Here is an 18,546-nt window from a genome sequence, read left to right on the forward strand (position 1 = left end):
GTGTCCAGCGTTGGCTTTTGTCACCAATCAGTTTGTCTCTTGGGGGTTGAGGCAGATAGCTCGGTGGCAAGGGGGGATTCTACTTGGATTAACTTTGCTTTCAAAGACATACAGAGGGAGGATCTCAACCCAGATGTCTCATTATTATAATCAACATCCCCTAGAAGTGACACCTTTTACTCCCTGGGGAGAAGTGTCGGCAACCTGAAATGCTGTTAATCAGGGAAGTTGTTACCAGTTGAATCTGTTGATTATAGAGATTGTTACTAAGGATGTGAGCTGCCCTGAATGAAAGAGTGCCCCAAGACTTTTCACCTACCATTGCCATTTCTGTCCCTTCAAAAAGTTATGAAAGGACACACAGTGAGGCTGTGCTCGGGGGGCTTTGGGCTGCGCTTGCCGCCGCCGCTGCCATTGCCATCAGCCTGTTGCTGGCTGCACTGAGAATTCAGAATGGGAGACAAGCCTATTTGGGAACAGATTGGTTCCAGCTTTGTACAGCATTACTATCAGTTATTTGATACAGACCGGACTCAGTTAGGACCAATATATATAGATGCCTCATGCCTTACATGGGAAGGACTACAATTTCAGGGCAAAGTAGTGTTAGATCAGGGTAATGAGAGGACAGACTCCAGACTGAAGGTAACAACAGCTCTTTATTATCAGACAAGTATGTACAATCCAGCAACTGTGAGGTCTGACAGCTCCCCTTTAATAGGGAGCTGTCAGGCCTCTCAACCAATCAGATCAAACCTAGGCTCCCGCCTAAATGGAGGACTGGAGTGGAAACCACTGTAGCTTGTGTGGATATCTAACACCCCTCCCCTCTTAGTAGGAGCGTTCCAATTAGTGATGTAGTCTTTTAGGTAGGCGGGTCTTTGCCTAGCTCTGGCAGACCTGCGCAGTTCATTCTGAACCGGTTCTTGGAGCAGGTCGGAGGGACCTTTGTGCTCCTCAGCTCCTCTCGGTGGAAGCTGCTGGAACTTACCCCAGGCTGCGGCTGGAGTCCTTTGAGCGTGTTCACTCGGGGCTCGCTGTGGGCTTGCAACAAACTCAGGTAAGTCTGCCGGTTCATTCGGGATTGAGAAGTCTGTGGAAGGAGTGACTGGTTGCTCCTTTTGGGTAGGGCCTTGGCCGGTTGGCATCAGAGTTTCGTCTGGTGCTCTAAGATTGGAGTGGGTTAGGCGACCGCGGAGTTGGTCAATGTGCCTTCTCCAATTTCTACCATCCTCTAGCTCTAAGAGATAAGAGCGAGGCCCGGTGATGCCTATCACCGTGGCAGGAATCCACAGAGCTCCCCCTGCATAGTTGTGGGCGTATACTGAATCCCCTATGCTAAAGTTCCGAATCTTGCTGGTGGAGTCTGGGGGCGATGTGGCAGAGTAGTTTGGGTGTAGCCGGTCTAGGTGGGACCTTAGCCGGCGACCTATGAGAAGCTCGGCTGGGCTTCTCCCCATGGTGGTGCTAGGAGTAATATTTTGTATTAGTAAATAGTGATCAACCCGTGTTTGCCAATCACCCGGGCCCATCCTGGCGAGGGCCTCTTTTGCTGAGCGCATGATTCGTTCCACCTGTCCATTCGAGGCCGGATGGAATGGCGTGACTAGGGCATGCCGAATTCCCTGGCTAGCTAGATAGGTCTCGAAGTGCATGGCCGTAAATTGGGGCCCGTTGTCGGAGACCAAGACGTCAGGCAGGCCGTGCGTGGAGAAAGGTTTCCATAGCACCTTGATGACCGCCTCTGCCGTGGTAGAGGTCATCAGAGCTACCTCTAACCATTTCGAATATGCGTCCACAACTATGAGGAACGTTTGGCCATGAACGGGGCCTGCGAAATCTATGTGCACCCTAGACCAGGGTGCCTGTGGGCGCTCCCACTCCTTAGCGGGCACCTCTGGGGGAGCTGGTCTGGATTCCTGACAGGCCGTGCAAGTGGCCACCCACTCTTCAATTTCCCTGTCCATGTTAGGCCACCAGATGTAGTTCCTAGCCAATGCCTTCATCCTGACGATGCCAGGATGCCCCACATGCAATGACTCTAATACTGCATGTCGCAGTTTGTTCGGAACAACCACCCGGTCCCCCCACAGTAAACAACCTTTTAAAACCGACAGTTCGTCACGCTTGGTAAAAAACATTTTAAATTCGGCCCCAACAGGCCCCTTGGGCCACCCCCTCCACACCCAGTTAAGCACTTGCTTAATTACATTGTCCTTCACTGAAAAGCGGGCAACATCAGCAGAGGAGACCGGTCCAGTATCCAAGCAGTCAATTAGGAGGACCGGGGTCTCCGGAGTGGGGTCAGCCAACAGTTCGGGCAGGGGACAACAGCTCAACGCGTCAGCATATCCAAGCGTGGAGCCAGGTCTGTGAACCAGTTTGTAAGTGTAGGCAGCCAGGAAAACAGTCCACCTGGTCATGCGCGGGGAGAGGGACACCGGGGTGGGTCGGTCCCCAGCCAGCAGCCCCAGCAGCGGCTTGTGGTCCGTCACAAGTTCAAAATCGCGGCCGTAGAGGTACTCGTGGAAACGCTTGACCCCCGCTACAGCAGCCAAGGCTTCTCTGTCCAGTTGGCTATAGTTCCGTTCAGCGGGAGACAAGGTTCGCGAGTAGAAGGCGATGGGGGCCTCGGTGCCGTTTGGCATTCTGTGGCTGAGGACTGCGCTGACGCCAAAAGGTGAAGCATCGCACGTCAAAACCAGCGGCAGGGTCTGGCTGTACTGGACCAGCAGGGAGTCGGTCGTGAGCAGGCGCTTTACTCCGGCGAAGGCAGCGGCCTCGGCTCGTCCCCAGGTCCATCTAGCATTTTTCACTAGAAGTCGGTGTAACGGCTCAGCGACGGTTGCTTTCTGTCTGAGAAAGATGCTGTAGAAGTTAAGGAGCCCGAGGAAAGCTTGTAACTCGGTCTGATTGCGAGGTGTAGGGGCGTCCTGGATTGCTTTGACTTTTTGGGATGTCGGGTGGATCCCAGAACCATCGATCCTGTACCCTAGGAATTCTACCCTGGGCACATTAATTTGGCATTTTTCTTTTTTGAGGCGGAGGCCTTTTTCCCGAATTCTGGTCAAAACGGCCCTGACACGTTTTAAAAGTTGCGCCTCATTTGCAGCCGATACCAAGATGTCGTCGAAATAGGGGACGACTCCTCGTATCCCCTGCAAAAGCCGTTCCATGACGATTTGGAACAGTCCAGGGGCGATACTAACTCTGAATTGTAGGCGGTTGCATTTGAATGCACCCCTATGCATCACGATGGTTTGGGCCTCCGCTGTGGCCCCATCTACAGGCAACTGCTGGTATGCCTGCGCCATATCTAATTTCGCAAAAAATTTTCCTGGTCCTAGCGAATGTAGTAGGTGCTGTACAATGGGCACAGGGTAGGCGCTTTGTTGCAGCGCGATGTTTATTGTGCATTTATAGTCCGCGCAGATGCGGACTGACCCGTCCGGCTTGACCGGGGTCACTATTGGGGTCTCCCAGCGAGCATGGTCAACTGGTTCTAGGATCCCCTGGCTCACCAGCTTGTCAATTTCCCTATCGATTTTAGGGCAGAGGGCAAAAGGCACTCTACTGGGTTTCAGCCTGATAGGTGCGATGTTGGGGTCCAAATTAAAAGAAATTGGTGTCCCCACATACTTACCGAGGCTGGAGCTGAAGACGTCCTCGAACTCCTTAAATATTGCCTCGGCGCTGCCGTTCGCGATGGCGTTGATGCCAGTGACTTCCAGACCCAGGGCTTCAAACCAGTCAAGCCCCATGAGGCTTTGCAGCAGTGCGCTGGCCACGGTCACGGGAAGCTGGGCTGTGATGTTCTTGAATTGGACCCGGAAGGTGCCCTGGCCCACGATGGGGACTCGGTTCCCCTGGTAGTCGTGCAGCATGATGTCTGGCGTGTGAAGCTGGTGCTTCTTGAGGCTAGGGATAGCCTTTTGAGGGTCGACCAGGAGATGATCGTTAAGGATGATCCCGTATCGACTTCTAGCTCGCATGGAGCGTCCTCAATGAGGACCGTGAGCTTCAGCTTTTTGGGCCGCCCTGTGCGGACTTGACCTATCGTTGTGAGATAGGTTCTAAACGGTTCTCTCTGGGTGTACTCTCTCTGGGTATACTCTCTCTGGGCTGTCTCCCTTGGTTCTCTCTCTGGGTGCCCTATGTATTTTTGCCAGGCCCCTGGGGTGGGCCTCTGTTGGCGGTGTGTTTGAGGTTGCCAAGTGGTGGCAGGGACTTCGCTCCGGCACACTTTTGCGATGTGCCCTTTCTTATCGCAACGCTGGCTGGTTGCGTCCCGGAATCTGCAGGGCGGCAAACGGGAGTCAAATTTTCACGCCGGCTTCGTGCGGCTGCTGTGCATGCGGTAGCTGTCATCGCACTCGTTGTCATCTGTCTCCTGGTCTGCGGCCTCGTGGTGGACGCGCGCCTGTTTAGTGGCGGTCTGGGGCGCGTTATGCTGCCGTTGTAGCGTTTCCGTGGACCTGTCGGCTGACTCCGATGCCCTGGCCTCGTCGAGTGCGATCTGCAGAGTTAAATTCGACTTTGCTAGCAGGCGTTTCTGCAGAGAAATGTCCCGCACTCCACAGACCAGATGGTCCAGGATCTGGTCATCTAGGTTACGGAAGTCACAATATGTAGCCGCCTTTCGCAAGGCTGCAACATACTGATTGATGGATTCTTCTTCTTTTTGGTTACGCATATAAAATTCATGTTGGCGGACATGTCGGGAAGGCTTGGGCGCGTAGTGCATCTGTAGTGTCTGCTGTAAGGCCGTCCACGTTACTGCCTGGATCGGGGTTGGCTCCGACAGGTCTTTGGCCATTTCGAAGACTTCCCTGCCGCAGTAGCCTAGGAACATATTTTTCTTTCGGGAGTCTGATACTCCCATGAGGTCGTTTGCCTCGAGGAAGCATTCGAACCTCAGCATGTAGGATTCCCAATGTTCGGCCACTGGGTCGTACGGAGTTGGCGGAGCGTGTATGGCCATTTTGTTTTGCGGTTTGAATTTGCCGCTTTAAAATGGCTGCTCGAAGCCGCGCCGATGCTCCGGGCTGGATTACTTGCTGGATTGTCTGGTTGTTCGTTCTTCGTCCTATCTGCCTCTCGATCCCATCCTCGTCGCCAGTGTTAGATCAGGGCAATGAGAGGACAGACTCCAGACTGAAGGTAACAACAGCTCTTTATTATCAGACAAGTATGTACAATCCAGCAACTGTGAAGTCTGACAGCTCCCCTTTTATAGGGAGCTGTCAGGCCTCTCAACCAATCAGATCAAACCTAGGCTCCCACCTAAATGGAGGACTGGAGTGGAAACCACTGTAGCTTGTGTGGATATCTAACAAGTAGCTATTGTTGAAAAACTCTCAAGCCTTCCTTTTCAGAAAATACAGCACAGCATCACATCCCAAGATCATCAGCCTACACCAGACAGCTGTATACTCAGTATGGTAGTTGGAGAACTTAAAGCCGATGAAGAGCCTGTGATCAGATTCCATCATATATTTCTATTAAAGAACATCAATGATGCTTGGGTTTGCACCAATGACATGTTCAGGCTAGCATTGCACAACTATGGTTGAAATGACATCCCCGAGGCACCTTGCCTTTTTTTTCTCCTCCTCCTCTCCTCCTTACCAATATTAATCACACCCATGGAACATTCCAAATATCATACACAAACCTGCACACCATGGCAAGCAAGCAAGATTTGTGACATACCCTTCCGAAGAGTTTTATGTTGTGTCACTAGAAGAGTTCCTTGTGCATGAAGTTTGGAAGTTAGAATTAGCTGCATTTGACAAAAGAAGGGTATGTTCTTACCAGCATGCCTTGGGAAGAATCCATAATACAAAACACAAAAAAAGGTTCTGTTTCTATACTGAAAAGTTTCTCTAATAACACAAAGAAACAAAAAGGATATGAAAGAATAGCCAGCCTGAAGCCAACTCAGATAATTGATTTTCCCCCTCTTTTTTTCTTTTTGTTGTTGTTCACATATTTCAGTGCTACATTATACAATAAAACCATGTGATTTTCTTTAAAAAAAGTTATGAAAGATCATCTTTCAGTTGGTAACCTTGTGGCTATTTGAACAGTTGTGTGTTTTGTGTGCCAAATAGTATGGTTCAGGTATTCCACCCTTCTTCTCCAGGGTTCACTAGGCCATCCCTGATGGCTTCTGTTTTGTTTTTTTAAAATTTGTTAGAGCTTTGGCACTGCCGGCAAACCCGTGACTATTTCTGTATCTGCTCCCTGCCATCCCCATTTCCCTAACCTGCAGCACATAATATTCCCAAGATCCTTTCTTTCAATCTATATTACAGGGATGGGTCTATATGTGCCTGTGTGCCACTGCCATGCAGTTGTCTTTCTATTACTACTGCTGTTTAAAATTCCTCTAATATTTATACAGCTGGCTAACATAATGGCTAACAGTGTGAGCTGAGTTTTCTAGCCCTCTGTCTTGATAATGAAATAATATCAACCAATCTTGCAGAGTTGTTGTAACATAGTGAACAAGTTAGTGCCTTCCAGTAGTGTAGACTGCGAGTTTCATCATCTCTTTCCATTGGCTGATTGGAGCTGATGAGTAGAAATGGAATATATCTGCAGATCAAGTTAGAAAGCAACCAAGCTGAAATGCTATGGATACTAAAAGAAAGTGCTATAAAGAGCCTCTTTCTAATTGCATGTCGGTTAGTGCTCTGTACTATTTAATGCATAATGGTATTAAGGATTAAACCTCATATTAAATTTAATAAGGTCAAAACGCATTTTAAAGATTAAAATATCAAGTAGAGATATGGGGATTGAATACTTGAGAGGGAAGAATAGGTGTTCAACAGACATATTTAAATTTTTTGATGAATTTCTATTGTGTGATTTGCTTTTTCTTAAGCGTTGGTGTGGAGCCTGCATTGGAAACTCTTTTCTCCAAGAAGACATGGACGGCAAGATTCAGTTCCTAGGGACTCTGGGAACAGGACAGTTTGAAATCCTTGCAGAAACTTGAGGATTGGGACACAAATGGATAGTCATATTCAACAATATTGTCACTTGCTCCTCCCCATTTCCTGATGGCTCTGCTACCACTCCATAGACAGAAGCATCTAGATCGGTCATATCCTACTGTGGGATGTCCATCTCCTGCCTGATTACTACTCATTGAGTGCCTTTTCTGCCATTTTCTTGGATTGTGAATTTCCTGGAGAGTTTTGGTCAAGCTCATACTATTGATAGTAAGAGAAGCTACCAAGCAAGGAAGCTCAATCAAGAAACTGCCAGCTTCACCCAAATTAAAAGTTACTGTAAAAAAAGGGAACTTGGTGGGCTGAATCATCTTCTATTGAGGATCAAATGTGGTAATACCCAGAGTGTATGGATCTGTACATTTATTGGTTGCCTATCTCCAGTCACAGCTTCAGTCTTCAGATTGATTGGTATTTTGCTCTCCAGTGGGTGACAAAGGAAGAAACTAAGCTGCAATTGTTAGGCAACTATAGCATCCATTTCCTGAACTTTCTCCAAGGTAATTCTAGAGTAAAAGGAAGAAAGAAGGCATCTGGGCTACACAGAGGGGTATGTGATTGCCATATATAGAAGTACCCCCTTCTAAAATAGTATCAAATAGCTTCAGGTGAGTTACTCAAGATCAGAAGAGTAATACAACAGTATGAGAATGAAGTACAGTATGCACAATGCCATAGACCTTCGCAAGATAACATTTTTTCTGAGACTGTGCCCAGGGGTGGGATTCTACCAGTTCAGACCAGTTTGAGTGAACTGATAGCTCTGACGATCATCTGGGAGTGAACCGGTTTGCTCTGATGATCAGGTGGGCCCGCCCGCCCCTGCCCTTTACTGACCTATATCTTCTCAGCTGATTTGTGCGTCAGAGCAGATTGCTGTGCCTCAGCCGTGTTACTCCCCAGCAGTAATGCAGAAGGTAAGTTTTCTTAAAACTGCGCACACACGCGCAGCTTTAAGTACGTTGAGTTATTTGGCATCTGTCCCCATTTTATATGTCCTCTAGGGATTTAATATAGGACTTTCTTTATGCCCACATAGAAAAAGTGATAAAAAACCACTGAGGTGAATCCATATTAAGATACTTGCACTTGTCTCAATGATTTTCAGTGGAAACAAAGGGCAATTCAATATTGAAAATATATATTGTGATATTATTCCTTCAAAAGCAAACTAATTGTAAGAAGATGCAAGATGTAATGTAGAATATAAATGCGTAACTTTGGTATAATGCACTGTGACTGAACAGTATTAGTAGATATTTGAGTATTGCCATAAATGCCACTAAATATATTGTGCCATGACTTTTCTTCCACTTTTTAAAAATACTGAGCTATCAGTTCCCCCAACTCAGAGGATTGCAATAATATATAAGTACCTACAATACTTTCCCTCTTTTTGGAGTAGAATTACAGTACTTATTTTGTTTATAATCACTTTTGGATGGACCTGGTGCTCATGTATGTTTGACCAGCATAAATTATGGTAGTGAAAACGTACCTAAACCTTCTTAAAGTGGCATCAGTGAAGTTTAATTCTCCTCATGCTGTGCATAAAGTTGTACGACATATCAGAACTATGCAACTTGTAGAGCAACCAGATGGGATGTTTAAAAATTTGCCAACTGATGGGTGAGACACATACAGTCTCTTGCAAACTATTTATATCTTCTTGTATATTCTTTTTGTATGCAGTTTCTTTTTAAAAGGGCCACACTAGGATTGCCCCAGTTGCATTCATAACTGTTTTGTTTTTGTTTTAAATTGCAGATCTAGCTGACCATAGTTAGTTAAGCTACTTTAGATCTAGTTAGGAAACCTGGAAGGGACTACCAGCAAATATCAGGGATATAGGTAAGACTGGAAAGTCAAAAGACATTCTGGAAGACAGTGGCAAATCACTTCTGTATTGTTGCCCTGCTTAGAGCCCTAAACAGACAGGTCTAGGAAGTAAATAGGAAACAATGACATCTTTTTATTGTGTATACACCCACCTAGTCAATAGGACCAACATGGAGGTTTAATCTTTCCATGAGCCAGTCTCAATGAGAACCATCTATTTCTCCAATTAACTATAGACTGTCTTTCCCTGTGTAATCTAGTCCCAGTGACTCTCTTCCTCAATGCCTCCCTGCTAGTATTAAAATACAAACAGTATTTGGGTTATTAACATACAATTAAGAGTAATGCCTAATTTGAGTTTTTGAGTAACTCCAGTGGTGGAAATGATTGCTAGTGAGTAAGGGACAGGATTCAGTATTTTTACCCCAGATTTCCTTTTGCTGCTAAAATCAGATGACCTTCCCTCCCTCTTTCATATTTGGGTGACTCCATGCTTAAGTGGAGGGAACTGCAGCATACAATTGAGAATATTCCTGTTCCCCCTCCTCTAAATAATTCCTCCCTAAACAAAATGGGAAAGTGAGAAATAAGGTTTTGTTGGGAGTAAAAAACTTTAACGTCCAGTCATTAGTGTGTATTTAGCCCAGATTTTTGTGGCATCAGCAACTTTACACATATACTGGTTTCAAATTCTATGAGAGAAGATTCATTTGATGGAGATTGTGATTGTTTTGTGGGCTGTAAAGATGAATTCTTTTAATTCTGCTGGTTTAGAAAAATCAATATGGATAAATTAATATTGGAATGGAATGTTCAGCATTTTCAGGCCCAATTTTCATGGGGAAAAGTAAAATATGGGGATATCATGCAAATTGTAATATATTTGAAAAGTGATTTAGTTATTACTTACTATAAATGCAAGCCATTGTAAGTACTAAACAGAGCTGATATCCATCAGTTGCCTAACAAGATTATACTTCTTAGAAATAGCTTCCAATTTACCAGTTATAAGTATAAAATTACCTTACTCTACATAACTCTCTTCTTTCTAGATCTATCCTGTCAATCAAAACCATAAATCATAACTTCATTTTTTTCTATTTCATGCAAAGTCTGTAAGGGATTTTTAGTCAGCGAGAAACATAGATAGTATCTTTTCTCTGATCGAAGTCAATTTAGCATTTTCTTCACATTATGTTGAATCTCTATCAATTTAAATGGAATATAAACAGGCAGGTTCATTTAGTTTGTTTAGATTTGGGTAGTTTTGGTTTTATATGTGGCTTTTATTATTACATCAACTCTACCATCCTTTAGACTTTTCTTTCACTTGGAGGGGTCTCTAATGAAGAAAAGGCTATTTTCAGCAACCCTTTATAAATAGTGGTTAGTTTTACAAGGCTGCAATTAGGTACTCATTTGGACAGAAATCCCATTGACATCAGTGGGACTTCTGAGTTACAAATACAGTACATTGTTAATGTACAGTAGTGGCCAAAATTGTGCAAACCTTTTGGGAAAAGTGTATTTTTGGGGTTTGATGGCTAATAACACTTTTTGCAGTAATACCATAAAATTATATATCAATGGAAAGATAATTTAATCAAGAATGTAATGCAACAATGTTTGTTCAATTATCTGTATTCTATGAAAAGCTATAGCGAAATAACCAGAAAAAGGAAGCAGAACTTGCTTAGGTTGGTATCAGGTAGCTTTCCTTCATCCGACTGTAGCCAATGAGCATGAGAGTTTAGATAGCCAATCAGGGGTCATCTTGCTTTGGCAATGAGCCAATCAGGTTACCCAACTAAGTATTAACTGACATGGTGATAATTTTTGTATATCTTGTTTTTTGTATGGTGATAATTTTTGTATATCTTGTTTTTCTACATGTTTCACTTTTCTTCTTTATAACTGCTATTCTAATAGCCAATCTTTCATAAAAGTTATTACATTGCATTGTTGATTAAATTATCTTTCCATTGATATATAATTTTATGGTACTACTGCAAAAAAAAAAAAAAAAGGTGTTACCGTGTTTCCCTGAAAATAAGACGGGCTTATTTTAGTGCATGCACTCAAAAGCCCGATTGGGATTATTATCCAGAGAGGTCTTATTTTCGGAGAAACAGGGTAATAGCCATCAAACCTCAAAAATACTGTACACTTTTCCCAAAAGGTTTCCACAATTTTGGCCGCTACTGTATGTAGCTGTATCTACGCAGTTTTATTAAACCCTCAGCAAAGCAAGGCTTTTCAGCTCACAGTCATTTATCCATTTACTTGCCCTGGCTTCTGAATAATTTGGCCTTTCCCATGTTTTCCTGACTTAGATATTTGGCTGGTGTGCTCACTTTCCCATTCTTTAGAGAGCTACATAAGAGGTAGATAAAAACCTGACTTGTGGTTGCTTGGCTGTTGCAGAAAATGACAGGCTTAGACTTCTCAGGATACAGGAAAAGTTTATTTGGCAGCCAGGTTCAGAAAGCTAGCACATAGCTAGCATTGGAAATTCTGAACAATCTTTATTATCGAAGCATGCATTCTTATACATTCTCAAAGACAGTGTAACACGGAAACACTTAACTCATTTCTTATTGGTTACCTTGGGGGAAAAGCCCTATAAGGAGATGGGGGTCTTACTTCTCCTTTTGTTACAGGTAAGGGCTACGTGTCATTAACGAACTTTATTTGAACCTTGTGGTTTTGGACTTTTGACATAGGGACTTTTACTGGAACATGTTGTGGTTGAGGGCTGATGACATTTCCCTGTCCCTTTAAGCAAGTTTCCAACTGTCCCTTTTATGCCACGTCTTCATTCTTATATTTTTAATCCATATTTTATTCCACTTTATGGCAACCAGAATGTTCCTTTTCTTTGACTGACCTGAGTGGCTGAGCAGCAGCAGAGAGGCCCTTCCATCAGACCACATGCCTGGAAGGACCATTCTGGTCTGCTTGTCAGCAGTGTGGTGTAACAAAGCAGACAGGGCTTGACTCTTACTCAGTGGTAGCACAACCTATCTGCTGCTGCTGCTGCTCACAAACATGGCTGCTGATCAAGGCAGAATGCAATGTTGGAGTGGAATTTTTCCTTCCTGTTCCTCCTTGTGCTTTTCAGAAACCATCCAGCACCCCACCCTTTGTCCCAGCAATGCTCTCAGTCTCAGCTCTACCAACCTTAAAGATGAGAAGGCTTTGGGATATGAAAATGACTGTGTGGTCAAGTACCAGTTAGTGATGCCAATCCTGGCCTGTGCTTTCAGTCAGGGCGAAGCAAAACAAAGCCTAGCTATACTGGGCTAACATTTTGCTCTCCTCCCTCCTGCCAGGGACACTCGTTATTGCTTGTGTCAAGTTACCAGCTCTTCTGCCCCCCCCCCCTTTTCATGGACCAACTGAGCAGGCTGAGACAGGCTGACCCTACCTCTCCAATCCTCTGCTCTGTAATCTTCGGTTGCACTACTGTTTGCTTGGCTCTAACAGCGGCAGGGAGTTCTTGGCTTACGGTGATGCAATTTTTTTCTTCTATATGAAAAACCAACTCAGAACTAGCTGCACCCCATCGGAGTGCAGACAACTTGTATCCTGCCATTTTCTCTTGGGGTGGGGTGGGGTGGGGGGCGGTGGCAAATGAAGTAAATGGCAATCTATTATTCTCTGGCACTATCTTTCCGATCACTCCTCGGGCCGCCCTTGCAAAGCTGGTCAGAGGGGTTTTGGATGCACGGGAGTAGAGCGCCCACTTTCGTGGCACGAATATTTCTTGTCCCCCTCCACCCCAACCCGTGCCCAAGCACAGCAGGCCATGTTTCGATGTTTCTCTCCTTCGTTCCCCCTCCTTTCCAACCCGGGCTGCCCGCTCCCTCGAAGCAGGGCTGGAGCGCACAATGGAGCCGGGTGATCCCTCCCCGTGCATGGCTCAGAAATGCAAATCGCCGCAGCTGGCTGCGGCTTCGTACAATGAAAGGTAGGGAGGGAGGGAGGAAGGAAGGAAGGAAGAGCGAGCGAGGAGGAGAGCGGGGAGCCCCATTTGCTGGGAGGCTGCTCGCCCCGACGACGCAGCGGCGCCCAGGAGCGCCGCCTCGCCGTGCACCTTGGTGAGTAGCTGCGCTGCGCAGTATTAAGGAAGGAGGGAAGACAGGCTCGGAATCTTGGTTCAGACTTTGGTTCATTATAACAATGCAAAGACTGGTCAAGGAAAAAGATAGTTGCAGACAGTTGCAGGGTGGGATCAATGAGGCATGACATTTATATTTTTATCTGTATGTTCAGACAGACCATGAGGGGTGTATCCTGTTATCTGTCTAGGACAGGGGATAGTCCCGTGTTTGTCTAGCAGATGTTAAATGTTCCTTGACGTATTTTTATTCTCGGCTTTTTCTGTACTTTTCCATTTCTCCTTTTATCAATTTAGCAAATGTATGCCTGCGTATATGCTTACGTCAAAATGACTATATAAGATTGTTTTTTGAGACTGTTCGGGGTTCAAACCCCCATATGCTGTTTTAGCTGTTTGAACCTGCGCAATAAACTTTCTTGCATTGCAAAGAGCTGGTCTTTGAGTCCTCAATTTCCACAACAACATGGCACCATCCAGATGGGACTCTTAGACGAGGCGAAATTTTGCTGAGGGCAGGTTTCACCCTTCGGATCCAGGGGAGGCCACTCCCGACTTCCACAGCGCCGTGGGGAAAAATTATCTCCAGGAAAAGGTAGGGGCCTCCTGTGGGATCGACGGTGCTGGAAAACCTAGTCCAAGAACCCTTGAATGCAAGAAAGGAAATCTGACCTTGCTTCCTGGCCAGGACGTGTGAAAACTTCTCAGGCGAGTATATGTTAACTTTGTGAAGTACCTATCTCATTTGAAGATAGAAGAGGGGGACTGATCACCCCCCTGGAGTCGGGGCGTCGGCCCTAAAGAACTCCGTGTCAGGTTGTGTGGGTGGTTACTACCGCAGTTCCCTTTAGTGGTCGTATGTGCATCCGAGACTAAGGGTCGGTAGTTGTGTGGTTAGAGATGGGTGGAAAGTCAAGCATTCCCAACACCCCATTGGAATGCATGTTGGAAGGTTTTGATGAGTATTTCAATCAGGTCGAATACACGTTTCCCTATCCCAAAGTCACCAAACAAAGATTGAGGTTCTTATGCGAAAGTCAATGGCCTCATCTAGGGGTTGGGTGGCCGTGTTATGGGACGTTTAGAGAACAGATTATACAAAGGCTGTGGGATGTGGTTAACCAAAATGAGGAGAAATATCCAAACCAATATCCTTATATAGACCAGTGGCGTAACGCAGTCCTTGAGAGAAGTGATAAATTGTTACAATGTCAGGCAGAAATGGTGAAACTGTGTCTAAGTAGACAGGGAGGAAATAAGAACAAAATAACTAAAAATATCTGTGACAAAGAGAAGCCGAGAAATGTTCCAAAAGTTGAAAGAAAGACAGAGAACGAAAAGAAGATATTGAGTGTGGATGAAGATGATGTTAGTATAAGACCCCCACCATATGCGCCACCCCCACCTCAGTTATATGCACAACCTCAAGTTGCTTTGGCAGCGGGGGGGAACCTATAGTCCGTAGAAAACAAAAAGTGGCAGATGGTGAGACAAAAGCAGAACTTAGTGGAGAAATGTCTGTCAGTGAAGAAGGAGGAGAAGGGGGGTTAGAAGATAAGGAGGAAGTTATAAAAATGAAAACACGGTCTGTTACGGCTAGAGAGGAAACAGAAGCGAGGAAGGAATTCCTTGCTCCCTTGAGACAAACGGACCAACAAGTGCCGGGAGCTCACGGGCAGATGCAAATTGTGCCTATGTTTCAGTATGTCCCTTTTACAACAACTGATTTATTGAATTGGAAACAACATTATGGTCCGTTGAGTGAAAAACCTACAGAGATGGCGGATTTATTCCAGACAATTATGCAAGCTCATAATCCAACCTGGAATGATATCCAACAACTTCTAAATACCTTATTAACCCCAGAAGAGAGGGAAAAGTGGAAGACAGCAGTTAGAAAGTGCATTCAGGAACAGTCGCCAAATGCTCCAAATTTACAACAGGAATTGTCAGAAAAGGCACCCGAGGAAGACCCGCATTGGTCCACCCGGGATAATACACATATGGATAGACTCAAGGACTATCAAAATTTGACAGTAAGGGCACTCCGAATGGCGGGAAAACCCCCTGTTAATATGTCTAAACCATCTTTAGTGATGCAGAAGCCAGATGAAAGTCCTGAGAGTTTCCTGCAAAGATTGATTGAAGCCTACCAGTTGTACACTCAAGTAGACCCCAGAGCCCCAGACAATGTGCGAATGTTGAATGAGCGCTTTATAGCACAGAGTTATGAGGATATTAGAAGGAAGTTACAAAGATTGGAAGGAGCGTTGGGTAAAAATACTACTGAGTTGTTGGAGATTGCGAGAAAAGTGTATGTGAATAGAGACAAGGTTGAGAAGAAGGAAAGAGATGTTAGGATGCAGAAAAAGACAGAATTGTTGGCAGTGGCACTGCAGAGGGGCCCTGGATTGGGACCCAACCAATGTGCATTTTGTAAAGGAGAAGGACATTGGCAGAGAGAATGTCCCAGAAAGATGATGAGGGGAAGAGGTTTAGGAGATAGACCAGGAAATAGACAGGACTCTGAGAGGCAAACATACGGCCAAGGAGGAAGAGGAGGAATGGTGTCGGGAAGATTCCCTGGCAGAGGGAGAGGCAGAGGTGTGAGAGGCAGAGGATATGTGAATGCAGAGAGAGAGAACAGGGTGGAAGGAATTGGATTGGCAGAAACAGGATGGACAGATTGACGGGGACCTGGCTTAGGGGAGGCCCCACCCGAGCCTTTGGTTACTATGCAAATTGGGGGTCAACAAACCACATTTTTGGTAGACACGGGAGCAGGGAGATCGGTAGTAAATCAACCAGTCACGTTACCTGGACCATACAAATTACAAGTGCAGGGGATTTCAGGAAAGGTGGTGGGACGTGAGGTTTTGAAACCAGTGAAGTGTGTATTGAATGGATCTGAAATTGAACATGAGTTTTTGTATATTCCTGAATGCCCCATTCCTTTGTTGGGTAGGGATCTACTTAGCAAATTAGGGGCTACGATTTCATTTGATGAAGGGTGTCAGCGGGTGTCTGTAAGACACCGGTCTGAAGCCACATGGAGGGTAATGGTACTGGATGTTGTTGGGGGGCAGGAATCGGATGAAAAATGGAGAGAATTCGATGTACCGGAATTATGGGCAGAGGACAATCCTCCGGGTTTTGCAGCCCACCATCCTCCCGTAATTGTAGATTTAAAACCTACTGCTATGCCTGTACAAATTGGACAGTATCGCCCATATTCCAGGGAAGTCGTACTCGCCATATATAAAAGTATAGTGAAATACTTGAAAGCAGGTATATTAGTACCAATTCAGTCTCCTTGGAACACCCCGATCATTCCTATTAGGAAGCCGGATGGCTCCTATCGGCCGGTCCAGGATTTGAGGCTCGTGAATAGTATGACTGTGACCCTACACCCAGTGGTACCAAACCCTTATACGCTTTTGAGTTTGATCCCTCCGGAAGCTAGTTGGTTTTCAGTCATAGATTTAAAAGATGCGTTTTTCACAATACCCATTCACCCGGTTAGTCAGCCATTATTTGCCTTTCAATGGGAAAACCCAGGAACAGGAGTTAAGATGCAATTCACTTGGACTCGATTACCACAAGGGTTTAAAAACTCACCCACCCTATTTGGAACTGCATTGGCCAAGGATCTGCTCTACTTTGTTCCCAGACAAGAAGGAGATGTGGTTTTACAATATGTGGATGATGTGTTGGTGACAGGACAATGTGAGGATACTTGTTGGGAGAATACCAAAAGGTTGTTGGATTTGTTATTAGATTGTGGTTATAGAGTATCCAGACTGAAAGCGCAGTTGGTAAAAGAGAAAGTGAGATATTTAGGCTATGATATTGAAGAAGGACGCAGATCGCTAGGACCAGAACGAAAAGAAGCAATTTTAACAATAGCAGAACCCAAAAACAGAAGACAACTTAAGGGATTTCTTGGCTTAGCAAGTTTTTGTAGAATTTGGATTCCTAATTTTGCTCTGATAGCAGCACCTCTATATACGTCTACTAAAGGAGCAAATGTAGATCCTTTCCTTTGGGAAGGAGAACAGAAAAATGCTTTCAGAAATATTAAAATAGCTCTTACTTCTGCACCTGCTTTAGCGTTGCCTAATTTGAGGAAACCTTTTAATTTGTATGTGGATACCAGCAAAAATATGGCTCTGGGAGTACTCACTCAGAAACTTGGAAGGTGGCAACAACCTGTTGCCTACCTATCCAAACAATTGGATGGAGTGGCCAAAGGATGGCCGCACTGCCTGAAGGTTTTGGCTGCAATTGCTGAGTTGTTACAGGATTGTAACAAACTAACATTTTCTTGTCCTATCAATGTGCACACCCCACATTCAGTACAGTCAGTATTAGATAATAAGGGACATTTATGGATTAGTAACCAGAGATTGACTAAGTATCAAGCCATGTTGATTGAGAATCCTCAAGTACAGTTGATAGTTTCCAATAGATTGAATCCAGCTACATTGTTGCCCACAGAAACTGAAAAGGAACATGATTGTTTGCAAGTATTAGAGACAGTGTATTCAACTCGTCCCGATTTATCTGATATCCCTTTGACAGATGCAAAACTTTATTGGTATACAGATGGCTCTAGTTATATGTATGAGGGGAAACGTGTGGCCGGATATGCGATTGTGGATGATGAAGGTGTTGTAGAAAGTGGACCGATAGGAGGGAAGTGGAGTGCTCAGGTGGCAGAAATGTGGGCATTAACAAGAGCTTTAGAAAGAGCAGAGAAAGAGACTTTGAATGTGTGGACTGATAGCAAGTACGCTTTCCTGACCTTACATGCTCATGGAGCAGTTTATAAGGAAAGGGGTTTTCGAGATTCTGCAGGGAAGTATGTCCAGCATGGACATTTGATTAGTCGCCTCATCGATGCAGTACATAAACCTGCAAAGGTTTCTGTTATGCATTGTAAAGGCCACCAGAGGGGGGACGATAGGATAGCCCAGGGAAATCGACTAGCAGATTTAGAAGCCAGAGAAGCAGCCAAACGAGCAGGCCCTACCCCTGATTTAGCAATTCATGTGGCAATGGATTTAGGAGTGATTCCACCAGAAATAAAGCCAACATACACTCAACAGGAGTGTATTAAGGCCACTCATGATTTACATGCTAGTATAAAAGAAGGTTGGTATGTGATGCCAGATAAAAGAATATATGTGCCGACGTCAGTAGCATGGACATTGGTCCAGCTATCACATGAAACTACTCATATGGGGAAAACTGCCTTAGAAACTGCCCTGAGTAGGGATTATTTCATTAATGGACTGGCTGGAATAGCAGCGAAAGTCGTGGCCAAATGTATTATATGTGCTAAGGTGAACCCGAGGCAGGGACCACTCTTGCCCCCTGGAACCATCCCGGTGTCATATCTCCCAATGGATTATTTGATGATTGATTTTACGGACATGCCAAGATGTGGCCCTTATAAAGCAATGTTGGTTATGGTTGATATGTATACCGGATGGCCAGAGGCTTTTCCCACAAAAACAAAACAAGCTAGAGAGGTGGCTAGACTGCTCCTTAAAGAGATAATCC

The 18,546-nt window shown here is 45.1% G+C and overlaps 1 protein-coding gene across 1 annotated transcript; it reads left to right on the forward strand.

The window, feature by feature from the left end:
* Nucleotides 1-404: 404 nt before the first annotated feature.
* On the forward strand, nucleotides 405-5,934 carry LOC309400733 (nuclear transport factor 2-like). The gene is made up of 2 exons (XM_081969372.1): nucleotides 405-616; nucleotides 5,341-5,934. Exons 1-2 carry the CDS (start codon nucleotides 454-456, stop codon nucleotides 5,571-5,573), a joined length of 396 nt encoding a protein of 131 aa, XP_081825498.1. The 5' UTR covers nucleotides 405-453; the 3' UTR covers nucleotides 5,574-5,934.
* The last annotated feature ends 12,612 nt before the right edge of the window (nucleotides 5,935-18,546 follow it).

This window comes from Natrix helvetica (genome assembly GCF_964273705.1).
Source record: "Natrix helvetica genome assembly, chromosome: W".
Classification (NCBI taxonomy): Eukaryota; Metazoa; Chordata; class Lepidosauria; order Squamata; family Natricidae; genus Natrix; species Natrix helvetica.

Coding starts and splice junctions, on each gene's coding strand:
- LOC309400733 (XM_081969372.1), top strand. CDS start 454: ATGGGAGACAAGCCTATTTGGGAACAGATTGGTTCCAGCTTTGTACAG. Junction 617..5,340: donor CAAAGTAGTGTTAGATCAGG/GTAATGAGAGGA, acceptor TCTAACAAGTAG/CTATTGTTGAAAAACTCTCA.